General features: G+C 46.9%; 1 protein-coding gene across 1 annotated transcript in view; it reads left to right on the forward strand.

Annotated features, from left to right (window-relative positions):
- The window catches only part of LOC121536679 (formin-like protein 2), a 70,608-nt gene that overhangs the window by 55,013 nt on the left and 2,636 nt on the right, over positions 1 to 12,959 (forward strand). Inside the window, 16 exon segments of the mRNA XM_041844112.2 lie at positions 755 to 865; positions 1,179 to 1,328; positions 2,344 to 2,445; positions 4,234 to 4,561; positions 4,920 to 4,965; positions 4,967 to 5,097; positions 7,451 to 7,575; positions 7,740 to 7,942; positions 8,245 to 8,479; positions 8,690 to 8,758; positions 8,852 to 8,932; positions 9,077 to 9,206; positions 9,801 to 9,964; positions 10,230 to 10,331; positions 10,458 to 10,556; positions 11,064 to 11,202. Coding sequence (XP_041700046.2) covers positions 755 to 865; positions 1,179 to 1,328; positions 2,344 to 2,445; positions 4,234 to 4,561; positions 4,920 to 4,965; positions 4,967 to 5,097; positions 7,451 to 7,575; positions 7,740 to 7,942; positions 8,245 to 8,479; positions 8,690 to 8,758; positions 8,852 to 8,932; positions 9,077 to 9,206; positions 9,801 to 9,964; positions 10,230 to 10,331; positions 10,458 to 10,556; positions 11,064 to 11,202 — 2,215 coding nt within the window.

The following is a 12,959-nucleotide window of genomic DNA, read 5'->3' on the forward strand; positions in this document are numbered from 1 at the left end:
CAAAATACATGTGTGTGCACCAACAAAATACATGTTTTTTCTCAATGTGCCACACTGCCTCCTCTTCGAGGCTCCCCATTGGTCTGTGCATGTTGTGTGTCCCAAATGGCATGTGACTGGCATGAGAGTCCAACCAGTCACAAGTCCACTCTGAGCCATTTGGTAGCGGGCCAGTCATTTGACATGAGAATGAAAGCAAACAGATTTGTCAGACGGGGCTGGCATCTCTCAGACAGTTGACTTTGAGCTTCTTAAGGAAGTCCATTAAGACAGTATTAGCAGGGTGACAAGAATGCACTGACATTGTGGCACTCCACTGTGTACATTAGACTGATGAGGATGTGTCCCAAATGGCACCCTAATCCCTGTGTAGTGCCCTACTTTTGACCAGAGCCCTGGTCAAAGGTAGTGCACTACACAGGGATTGGGGTGCCATTTGGGACACAGCCTGAAGTGACTTCCTTTATCAGCCCATTTAGCAAGATGGATGCAGCCATGTCATTTCCATACACATGCTTATTTACAGGCCCTGGAGTCTGTGGATGAGTCCCAAATGGCATCCTATTCTCTTTATAGAGCAGTACTTTTGACCAGGGCCAATAGGGCTCTGGTCAACAGTAGTGCACTATATATGGAGAAGGGTACCAGTTGGGACACACTCTACAAGTATCCCCTGTAAATGCATTGGATGTTTTGGTTTCGCTTGGTGTGAAATCACTCTGAATGCGTTTTCAATGCTTGCTGATGCCTATAGGTGGCGTGTATGCAGTTCATCAACATCGTGGTCCACTCAGTAGAGGACATGAACTTCAGGGTACACCTGCAGTACGACTTCACCAAGCTCTGTCTGGACGACTACCTGGATGTAAGTACCCCGTGTATCTAGCCAAGTTATCGGTACTCCTGTATTTATTCCTCGTGTTATAATTTTTCTACTATTTCTATTTGTTTCTCTCTGTATTGTTGGGAAGGGCCCTTAAGTAAGCATTTCACTGTTAGTCTACACCTCTTGTTTACGAAGCATGTGACAAATAACATTTGATTTGAAGTAGATGTACAGTAGATATAAAGATCACAATATAAATAAGTTGTTTTTGTGTTATCCCCAATATAGACTGGGAACAACATGGAACATGTCATAGGCTTTTCATTGACTGTCTGTCTGTCTGTATATGTAGAAGCTGAAGCACACGGAGAGTGACAAGCTGACAGTGCAGATTCAGGCATACCTGGACAACGTGTTTGACGTAGGTGCCCTGCTTGAGGACGCCGAGACCAAGAACGCTGCGCTGGAGCGCGTGGAGGAGCTGGAGGAGAACATGTCACATGTGAGAGGACACGACAACCACGCACAGGCTTACTGTCTCCATCCATTGCCTCCTCATGACGCTGACTGCCTACAGACGACTCTTGCCACCCTACACTTTACACTTTTTAATAACTCACTCCACCCGTCCCTACTTTCTGAATCCTTAATTACTCTTTCACCACTTCAATCCCATCTCTTAGCCCAGTCTGCTCTCATCTAGTGCCTGTGACTGTATTTAGTCTGTTTTGACATACTGACTTCTATTTGATGCCATACAGACGTCAGCGTGCTGTACTGTACAGTGTTAGGGGGGGATCTGACAACATGTACAGTGTGCCTTTAAATCTCTGTCATACCAGCTTTCCATCACATGCCTCTCTCTCAAAGGCCCTTTAGATTAGTCTCATGCTTTCAGTTAGCTGTCAACACACACACACACATTTTTGTTCAGGTCAGGATGTCCACAAACACCAGATTAAGGGCATTTGACATGAATGTTTTGATGGCTAATGCACAGACATATTCTACATTTACATTTTAGTCATTTAGCAGACGCTCTTATCCAGAGCGACTTACAGTTAGTGAGTGCATCCATTTTTCATACTGGCCCCCCGTGGGAATCGAACCTACAACCCTGGCGTTGCAAGCGCCATGCTCTACCAACTGAGCTACAAGAGACCCTTACAGTGTCACAACAGTACACATGGATGATGTAAAATGATGCATGATTTGCACACACATACACCTTCTATGTAATAAACCGCTGTTTAATATGACCTGCATAAATGTGTGTTAAGGACTGCAAACACTTTGTTGGGTTGTGACTAGTGATGGCCACCAATATCGATCATTCGATATGATATTGTTGAGCAAGCTATATCATAATATATTTTTATCCATCCTGTTAGCCTACACTGTTATGTACAAAAGCGTTGACTGTACCTGCATGCACAAAACCCTCTCACAGTTCTCTGTGTATCCGTGGCATGTTGTCATCTGACCTGACCCTTGAACGTTGACCTTTGCTCTCCCAGATGACGGAGAAGCTGCAGGACACGGAGAACGAGGCCATGTCCAAGATTGTGGAGCTGGAGAAACAGCTGATGACGCGCAACAAGGAGCTGGACTCGATCCGGGTGAGACTCACTCCCCTTCACTCACTGTCCCCTAAATCAACAGGGGAGAGAAGAGAATAACATTGCTAGACAGACACAGGTCGATAATTCTCAAGGCCCATTTGTATAATGCATCTAAGAGTAGGAGTGCTGATCTAGGATCAGGTCCCCTCTGTCCATGTAATCTTATTCGTTATGATCTAAAAGGTTAAACTGATCCTACAGTCGTGGGCAAAAGTTTTGAGAATGACACAAGTATTGGTCTTCACAAAGTTCGCTGCTTCAGTGTTATGAGATATTTTTGTCAGATGTTACTATGGTATACTGAAGTATAATTACAAGTATTCCATAAGTGTCAAAGGCTTCTATTGACAATGACATTCAGTTTATGCAAAGAGTCAATATTTGCAGTGTTGACCCTTCTTTTTCAAGACCTCTGCAATCCTCCCTGGCATGCTGTCAATTAACTTCTGGGCCACATCCTGACTGATGGCAGCCCATTCTTGCATAATCAATGCTTGGAGTTTGTCAGAATTTGTGGGTTTTTGTTTGTCCACCCGCCTCTTTTGAGTGTCGATGTTTGTTCCCCGAGCCACTTAGTCATCACTATTTTCCTTATGGCAAGGTGCTCCATCATGCTGGAAAAGGCATTGGTCATCAACAAACTGTTCTTGGATGGTTGGGAGAAGTTGCTCTCGGAGGATGTGTTGGTACCATTCTTTATTCATGGCTGTGTTCTTAGGCAAAATTGTGAGTGAGCCCACTCCCTTGGCTGAGAAGCAACCCCACACATGAATGGTCTCAGGATGCTTTACTGTTGGCATGACACAGGACTGATGGTAGCGCTCACCTTGTCTTCTCCGGACAACGTGTTTTACAGATGTACCAAACAATCAGAAAGGGGATTCATCAGAGAAAATGACTCTACCCCAGTCCTCAGCAGTCCAATCCCTGTACCTTTTGCAGAATATCAGTCTGTCCCTGATGTTTTTCCTGGAGAGAAGTGGCTTCTTTGCTGCCCTTCTTGACACCAGGCCATCCTCCAAAAGTCTTCGCCTCACTGTGCGTGCAGATGCACTCACACCTGCCTGCTGCCATTCCTGAGCAAGCTCTGCACTGGTGGTGCCCCGATCCCGCAGCTGAATCAACTTTAGGAGACGGTCCTGGCGCTTGCTGGACTTTCTTGGGCGCCCTGACACCTTCTTCACAACAATTGAACCTCTCTCCTTGAAGTTCTTGATGATCCGATAAATGGTTGATTTAGGTGCAATCTTACTAGCAGCAATATCCTTGCCTGTGAAGCCCTTTTTGTGCAAAGCAATGATGACAGCACGTGTTTCCTTGCAGGTAACCATGGTTGACAGAGGAAGAACAATGATTTCAAGCACCACCCTCCTTTTAAAGCTTCCAGTCTGTTATTCTGACTCAATCAGCATGACAGAGTGATCTCCAGCCTTGTCCTCGTCAACACTCTCACCTGTGTTAACAAGACAATCACTGACATGATGGCAGCTGGTCCTTTTGTGGCAGGGCTGAAATGCAGTGGAAATGTTTTTTGGGGATTTAGTTCATTTTCATGGCAAAGAGGGACTTTGCAATTAATCTGATCACTCTTCATGACATTCTGGAGTATATGCAAATTGCCATCATCAACACTGAGGCAGCAAACTTTGTGGAGACCAATACTTGTGTCATTCTCAAAACGTTTGACCACGACTGTAGATCAGCACTCCTACTCTGAGATGCTTGATATTAAACGGCCCCCTGATCTGCGTACATACCGTAACATCTCTGTTCCCTCTCACCCAGGAGGTGTACAAGGACGCCAACTCGCAGGTGCACACGCTGCGGCGGATGGTGAAGGAGAAGGACGAGGCCATCCAGAGGCAGTGCAACCTGGAGAAGAAGATCCACGAGCTGGAGAAGCAGGGCACCATGAAGATCCAGAAGAAGGGCGACGGGGACATCTCCATCCTGCCGTCGCCGCCCGCCCCCGGGGGCCCGCTGGTGGCTGGCATGGAGGTTGTGCCAGGGGTCTATAACGGGGGCACGGTCAGCCCAATGGGGTCAAATGGGGTCCCGGGGATGCCCGCGCCGCCCCCTCCTCCTCCTCCCCCACCACCTGTTCCTGGAATCGGTAGGTGGAGTACTAGACCAATCCCGGCTTAGTTTACTGTTTAGTCCCAGACGGTAGCTAAACAGTCTGGATTGCTAGTTGCTAGTTTCACAACATGCCCTTAAATGTTTTGCTGTTCCATCTTTGGGATATGAGTTGTGACAAACAGACGCAGAGGCGGAGCTGGGGAAAGCCAGCCGAGAGAGAGAGAGAGGGAGGGAGCAGAGCAGTTTTTACTCTGCTGATTAAGTCTCAATGGGAGACAGCACTTGGCATGTTGTCATCTCAATTCCACCCTTAGTTTCTCTCTTTCTCTCTCTCGCATTCCCTCTGCTCCTATTTGTTCATCCTCTTCTCTATTTCTCTCCCTCTCTTCCAGTGCCAAATGGGCCTTTGGCTGTTCCCGCCGCTCCTCCCCCTCCCCCTCCCCCCTCCTCCCCCGCCTCCCCCCGGCCCCATGGAGGTGTCTGCGCCCCTGCCCCCGCCTCCACCCCCCAAGGCCCCCCCGCTTCCTGGCTGTGGATCCCCCACCGTCATCTTCAATTCAGGGTTAGCAGGTAAGGTCATCGCACTCAGACGCCGCTATGACGACTATGCGTGTGGATGTGGATGAATCACACTGTACCAGACAATGGGAGATGGGTTTTCATGATAAGCTTTTGTTCTGTTAATGTATGTTGATGGTATTGGCTATCAGCGATCTCAATGACAAACCTCTTTTTATTACATTTATCAACCGTCATTATCAAGTGTTGACGATCAGATCTGTAGAATTTTCTCAGCCCTTATCATAATATGTCACTGAAAGGACACCCATGTGCTCTCCATTGCTTCTAAATTCACAATCTAAGTCTACACTATGTTGCCTCATTGATTGAACAGTGTGTGTGACTGACAGTAGTAGAACAGGAGCCAAGCCTCCTGAGATCCTCGAGGCCTTTTCAACCCTGCTTTCCTCCTGTCACAGCAGTCGTCCTGTATCAGTGTGTCTGATGCTGTTTACTCAAAGCTATTTCAAGCTGCTTGACTTCCTGGATATCAGGGCCATCTGGACACTGGGCAGCCATGACTCAGTGCTGATGGGACAGCTAGTCAGGCTCCTTAACCTATCACTCACCTCCTTAACCTATCACTCACCTCCTTAACCCATCACTCACCTCCTTAACCTATCACTCACCTCCTTAACCTATCACTCACCTCCTTAACCTATCACTCACCTCCTTAACCTATCACTGCAGCCTTTGACCAGTTGATACAGAGATGCAATGTGACACAAGATCATTACAGAATTTGTGACTATTGTCTAAAGAATCTACCATTTAGAATGACAGTAATAGCATTAGTACACTTTGAACTATAAAGCTTGTTTTGAACACACACAGGAATGGTTGGTTTGGTATCTAGTAGGGATGTATTATTCTACTAAGCTCTCTTTCTCTCTTTAAAATGGAAGCAAAATATTATTTTGTTCTTAATGATTTCTCTGGTTGTTTTTCTCTCTACTTTTGTTTTCTGCCGACCAGAGGGACCCATCAAACTGTTCTGTAGGTTTTCTCTGTCATGTGGTTGTGTTTTTACCGTTCCTCCCCTCCGGAGTATTTGGAAATGGTATTTTTAGTCTCAACCTCAAACATGAAGACAGTCAAGACACACACACACACACACACATACACACACACACACACACACACACACACAGGAAGAGGGTCCACATGAAGAGATGGCCACTTATGCCCTAGGCACTACGTTGATGATTCTTTCAGTCTAGCCAAGCAAGAAAGTGGACTCTTTGTTTCATGCGTTCTCTTTGAATTCGCTTACGACTGTTTGCAAACTCCCCCCAAATATTATTTACTCTTCACTGCTGGACTGTAAAAGGCTTGAGCACACCAAAATATGAAACAACAGTCTCCCCACAAAACATGGACCACCGGACATGGACTCCTGGTAGCAGTCATTTGTCAACATTATGGGATCCTGAAATGCTGGTCCTAAGCCTGTCAAATGTAATGGGACTAGACAAAGTACAGTCTTACTTAGTCTTGACAGATGTGATGGGAAAGCACTGAAAATGCCATATTTCCAACTCCTGCTCGGTCTCCCTGCTGTACTGTAGCGTGTGTGTGTGTGCCTGTGTGTGTTTTATTGTGATATCTGGTAGTGTCTGTTGTTGCATGCTGAAACACATTGACGTGCCGTTGCAGGCAGGCTGATGATGACAGTAAGATAGGAGAGTGTTGCACAAGCCTGGAATGCCCTGGTTGTCACCCTCTCCGGTCCTTATCCTTATCTCTTTGCCCCACCACCAGCGGTACCTCTGTCCGACCGACAACTGTGTGACTCGTTGCATCACGAGTATGGCCATAATCCTAGTCTATAAAAACATAATCTGCTACTGTGCCAGGGATGACAAGCCTAGCCATTTGCTCATTCAATATCATAGCTAACTCAATTTGGTGTCCCCCAAGGCTCTATTCTGGGCCCACTACTGAATGCGACGTCTTGGTTAAGTAAAGATTAAATCAATAAACTATAGTGTCTATGGCTAGCAGTACAGAGACTGTGCTCCACAGAAATGACTGTGGAGCACCTCTCCAGCTTTCTCTGTGGGATTTTAATGAATGGACTCTTCAGCCTCCTGTCACAGCAGGGGGAGGCATCTCCATGTGTGCCACCACCTCCAGTCACATAAAATGTCCCAAATGGCAGCCTATGCCCTTTATAGTGCACACCTTTTGAGCAGAGCCCTGGTCACAGTTAGTGCACTATAAAGGGAATAGGGTGCCATTTGGGAAGCAGACCCTGTCTACCCCTCCATCACACGACCGTGCACTGTGTGTTTGTGAGCGTGATGATAGACATAGTAGATAGAGTGCTTGCTGAATCATTTATCTGTGTTTTGCTGTGCAGCCGTAAAGATTAAGAAGCCCATCAAGACCAAGTTCCGTTTGCCTGTGTTCAACTGGGTGGCACTGAAGCCCAACCAAATTAACGGCACTGTGTTCAACGAGATCGATGACGAGAGGATACTGGAGGTAGGGAACCGTCCACTCACCCTCACATATATGCACTTCACACTTGGACCTACTATTAAAGCTATGTTGGTCTACTGTACTTCAAACAACATGTAGGCTACTCACTACAGGGCAGGTTGCTTAGGACTCAAACCTTCTCACTTGATGTGTGTCTTCAACCTCAGGACCTGAACGTGGATGAGTTTGAGGAGATGTTTAAGACGAAAGCCCAGGGCCCGGCCATCGACTTGACAATGAGCAAGACCAAGGTCATCCAGAAGGGGCCCAACAAGGTGGCGCTGCTGGACGCCAACCGGGCCAAGAACATGGCCATCACCCTGAGGAAAGTGGGCAAGGCCCCAGAGGAGATCTGCAAGGCCATTCAGCTGTAAGACACCATGGACTCTTCGGTTGCATCCCAATGGCACCCTATTACTTATATAGTGCACGACGCTGGTCAAAAGTAGTGCACTATATAGGGAATAGGGTGCCATTTGGGATGTCATTTCTTGTTGTCTTCTATTATAAATGAGGGTCCATTTGGTTACAGTGGTGTGTGTGTGTATATGTGTGTGTGTGTGTGTGTGCTTGTTAGCCTTTACTTTCAGGTTGTGTCTGCATAGTGTGTGTGTGTCTGTGTCTCCAGTCTGCATATGAACTGCTAAACCACCCCCACCCCCCTCCCGTCAGGTTTGACCTGCGCACCCTGTCGGTGGACTACGTGGAGTGTCTGATGCGCTTCCTGCCCACGGAGAACGAGGTGAAGATCATGCGTCAGTACGAGAAGGAGAGGAAGCCCGTGGAGGCGCTGACGGACGAGGACCGTTTCATGATGCACTTCAGCAAGATCGAGCGGCTCATGCAGAAGATGACCATCATGGCCTTCATTGGCAACTTCTGCGAGAGCGTGCAGATGCTGACACCGGTGAGGCCCGGGACTCCATGGTTCTGCCCCAAATGGCAACCTATTCCCTAGATAGTGCACTATTTTTGAGAAGAGCCGTATGGGCCCTGGTCAAAGTAGTGCACTAAATAGGGATTTGATTGAGGTTAGGAGGATTGGCTTTTCATGAGTTTGACTTATTCTCCTCTGGTCTGACTTTTGTTCTACTTCCGTCTTTCTTATTCTTTACAGCAACTCCATGCGGTTATCGCAGCATCTGTGTCAATAAAATCCTCACAGAAACTCAAGAAAATTCTCGAGGTAAGCTACTCATTACAGAATTCTATGCGTCGAAAATATTGTTCCTGGCGACCTTCTGTGTTGATGTTCTAATATGCCGTTTTTTCTCTCCAGATTATCTTGGCTCTTGGAAACTACATGAACAGCAGTAAAAGAGGAGCAGTATACGGTTTTAAACTACAAAGTTTAGATTTGGTAGGAGATTCTTTCTCCCAAATGTATCGCTAGTGCATAACGTGCTTTAGGATAGCTACTAGTGCACTACTACATAGGCAATAGGGTGCCACTTGGGACGATACCACTATCTTTACACTTTTTTTAACCCTCTCATTCCCCCAGCTGCTAGACACCAAGTCGACAGACCGGAAAATGACTCTGTTGCATTACATAGCCAACGTGGTGAAAGAGAAATACCACCAAGTCAACCTGTTCTACAATGAGCTGCATTATGTGGAGAAGGCTGCAGCAGGTACGATTCACAATACAGCTAAGTGTGATTACAGCGATGAAGGGCTGATGATGAGTCCCAAATGGCACCCTATTCCCTATATAGTGCACTACTTTTGACCCATGGCCCTGGTCAAAAGTAGTGCACTAAATAGGGAGTAGGGTGCTATTTAGGACATATCCCTAATGATCAGTCATCGCGGTGGATTTGGACAGGATTGTAGCCTGTCTTTGGTCTGCAGGCATTTCTATTGCACTGTATCTGTAGTCATCATCTCAGAGAATGGATTGTGATGTTGTTCTCTTGTTGGGGCATTGACTCCTCCGTGCTGTGTGTTGCTCTAGAGAGCTGTGCTGTAAGCATACAGAGGTATGGCCCTGCTTACTGGGGAGTACCCTGCTTTGAACAGTATCCACTTCTGTGTGTGTGTATCTGTGTGTGCATACGTGTGTGTGGGCGTGCATGCCTGTGTGTGTGCGTGTTTGTGCCTGCGTGCATGTGTGTGATCATCCTGTTTTTGTGTGTGTGTGTGTGTGTGTGTGTGTGTGTGTGTGTGTGTGTGTGTGTGTGTGTGTGTGTGTGTGTGTGTGTGTGTGTGTGTGTGTGTGATCCCAGTGTCGTTAGAGAACGTTCTGCTGGATGTGAAGGAGCTCCAGCGGGGCATGGACCTGACCAAGAGAGAATACAGCATGCACGGTCACAACACCATGCTCAAAGACTTCATCACACACAACGAGGGCAAGCTCAAAAAGCTGCAGGACGACGCCAAGATCGCACAGGTAAACCTCACCTCGCTGAATTTCTCATGCGCAACTAAGACAGCAACAGTTGAACTAAGCTCACAAGACATTTATAAATTAGATTCTTCAAGAATCAATGGTTATATGTCATTTATCCCAAAAGTCAAAATATGCATGTACCAATCCCAGATTGCCCCTTTAAAGGTTTATATGTTTTATCAAACTATTACCTTTATGATCGACAGATGATAAAGAACGTTGTAAGGAAATCACGAATGCAAAATGTGCTATTTGTCTCTGACAGGACGCCTTCGACGAGGCCGTCAAATTCTTCGGCGAGAATTCCAAAACGACGCCCCCGTCCGTGTTCTTCCCGGTGTTTGTGCGCTTCGTCAAGGCCTACAGGGTGAGACTGACGTTCCTCTCTTACACACCCCTCAGACTGTCCCAAACCCACACACTACGCTGGGCGCTGGTACGGCAGTGTGTTTGAGCCCTCTGTCTAAACGTGTGTGTGTGTGTGTTCTGTCAGCAAGCGGAGGAGGACAACGAGCAAAGGAAGAGAGCAGAGAAGATGATGATGGAGAAGCTTCTGGAGCAGGAGGCCATGCTGGACCAGGAGGACCATAAGGTAAGTTCTCCCTCCTTCCTCCCCCTCTCTTCTCCCTCCCCTCTCTCCTTCTCCCTCCCCACCCTCTTCCCAGAAGGTAAGCTGTCCTACCTTCTGCATCTCTCTCCCTCCTTTCCCTTTCACCCCGTCTCCCTCCTCTCCTTCTCCCTCCCTCCCCCTCTCCTACCCCCTCATCCCCCAGGACTAACGATGGGAGGATAATCTCCTGCTGGCAGGGCAGCTATATTAGGTACTGTAGACACCTAGTGTGTCACATCAAGTCAGTATCAGCCAGTATATAACCAGTACATTTAAACAGTTAGTAAACCAACCAGTAAATATAAACAGTATATATAATATATACAGTATAACCTTTCCAATGGACACATTAGAACGTAGACGTCTAGCTAAGCTTTTACAGCAGTGTGAAATACAATGTTGGAGATTCACACAGGGACATCGCTATGCTGTTTGAATAGTTGATAAAGGTGCCTTGTGATTTGACTGTGTGTGTGATCTCCCCACCAGTCTCCTTCCCATAAGAACACCAGGGGCAGGAGTCAGCAGCAGGAGGTGATAGCTGAGCTGAGGAAGAAGCAGGTGAAGGATACGGGCAGCCGCCACGTCTACGAGGGCAAGGATGGAGCCATCGAGGACATCATCACCGGTAAAGAGGACCGGGGCCAATCACCATCAGTTCTACAATCACACACACACACACACCTTACTTATACGTCACATGCATCCACATGTATACACACACACACACACTCATGCGCACACGGGCAGGCCTCCAGTGTGCAGAAGAAGCTCTCTCCCTGCTCTAGTACACTAGAGTGGTTAAGACACAAACTTACACACTGGGCGCTCTACATGCAGGTCCTCTCCTGTGCTCCAATCCAGTCTCATTCAATCATTAACAATGCGTATCTAAACCACTAATAAGTACCTCTTAACTATTGAACAGATTGAACTGTCAATGATTCAATCCAAAGGCTTTACTTAACCTTAATCATACGATAAAAACATGCATTGACTGTCCAGCTAACCTAACCTAGACACTTGGAGCCGGGTCAAATGTGTGTAGGATCATTATCTGCTATCTGTCGTAGCTTTGCAACAGTTAGTGGTGTCTGCTATCTGTCGTAGCTTTGTACAGTGCTATGGTGCTTGTAACGTTAGTGGTGTCTGTAGTGCGAAAATGGTGTCTGCTATCTGTCGTAGCTTTGTAACAGTTAGTGGTGTCTGCTATCTGTCGTAGCTTTGTAACAGTTAGTGGTGTCTGCTATCTGTCGTAGCTTTGTAACAGTTAGTGGTGTAGACGGGCCGGGCTTAGAGTATAGTCTCCAGACCAGACACCATGGCTACGTCCCAAATGGCACCCTATTCCCTATGTAGTGCACTATGTTTGACCAGAGACCTATTGGGCACTATACAGGGCATAGGGTGCAATTTGGGACGCAACCCATGTATTGATCTGCTTTATTAAAATACACGACCCATCCATTCCACTGTAGACCCTTAGTCAACACAGAGAAGACATACACAACCCTAGGCCATTTACATTCTGTGTGGTGTGGCATATATAATAATATTAACACTAATTCTCTATAACAATCAAACATAACTGTATTCTAACTGACAAGCTAAAAGCCTGTCCTGTAACATTTTAACATTGGTGCTCCATAAGATACAGTTGAATAGCCCTAAGGTCGCAAAATGTAGGGAATTTTCCCTAAAATACCCAGGTTTTCCAGAAGTCCCAGTTGGAAGATTCCCGGAATCAGGAGGGGATACGCAGGAAGTCCAGGAATCCTCCAAACGGGATTTCTGGAAAACCTGGGAATTTGGGGAAAGTTCCTGCAATTTTGCAACCTTAAGCAGCCCTGACGGCCTAGATTAGACTGTAACCCTCTATAGAATGTGTTAATGTCTCTCTGCGCCAGTCTTCTAATGCTGTAGGGTGCTAACCTGTGCTAAAATCCTGTAGATGTGTGCTACTCCTTACTGTCTTGTCTTAGTTGTTGTTGTTGTTTCAATGCAGTGCTGAAGACAGTGCCCTTTACCGCCCGCACAGCCAAACGGGGCTCTCGGTTCTTCTGCGAGCCCACTCACAATGAGGAGAACCATTACTAAAGCTTAGAACTGTCTCTCTGAAAGGTTGCTGTAAATTCAGTGCTCTCGTTCTTCTTCTCTCACTCTTTCTCCGTACTCTCACAGTGTGTTGTGTTCCCTCTCACTCTGTCACTCTGCGTGTCACTGTCAGTCATGTGTGTGTGTGTGTGTGTGTGTGGCGTGTCGGCGTCACTATCTCCGCCCCTTCTAGCATGGGGAGGAATGGGTTTGTGGGAGGAGTCTCCGATGTCCCCTCCGTTACCCTGCATGAAGCGAGTCATCCCCGTTAAATATGTACTACCTCATCCA

The sequence above is a fragment of the Coregonus clupeaformis genome, chromosome 23 (assembly GCF_020615455.1).
Source record: "Coregonus clupeaformis isolate EN_2021a chromosome 23, ASM2061545v1, whole genome shotgun sequence".
NCBI lineage: Eukaryota > Metazoa > Chordata > Actinopteri > Salmoniformes > Salmonidae > Coregonus > Coregonus clupeaformis.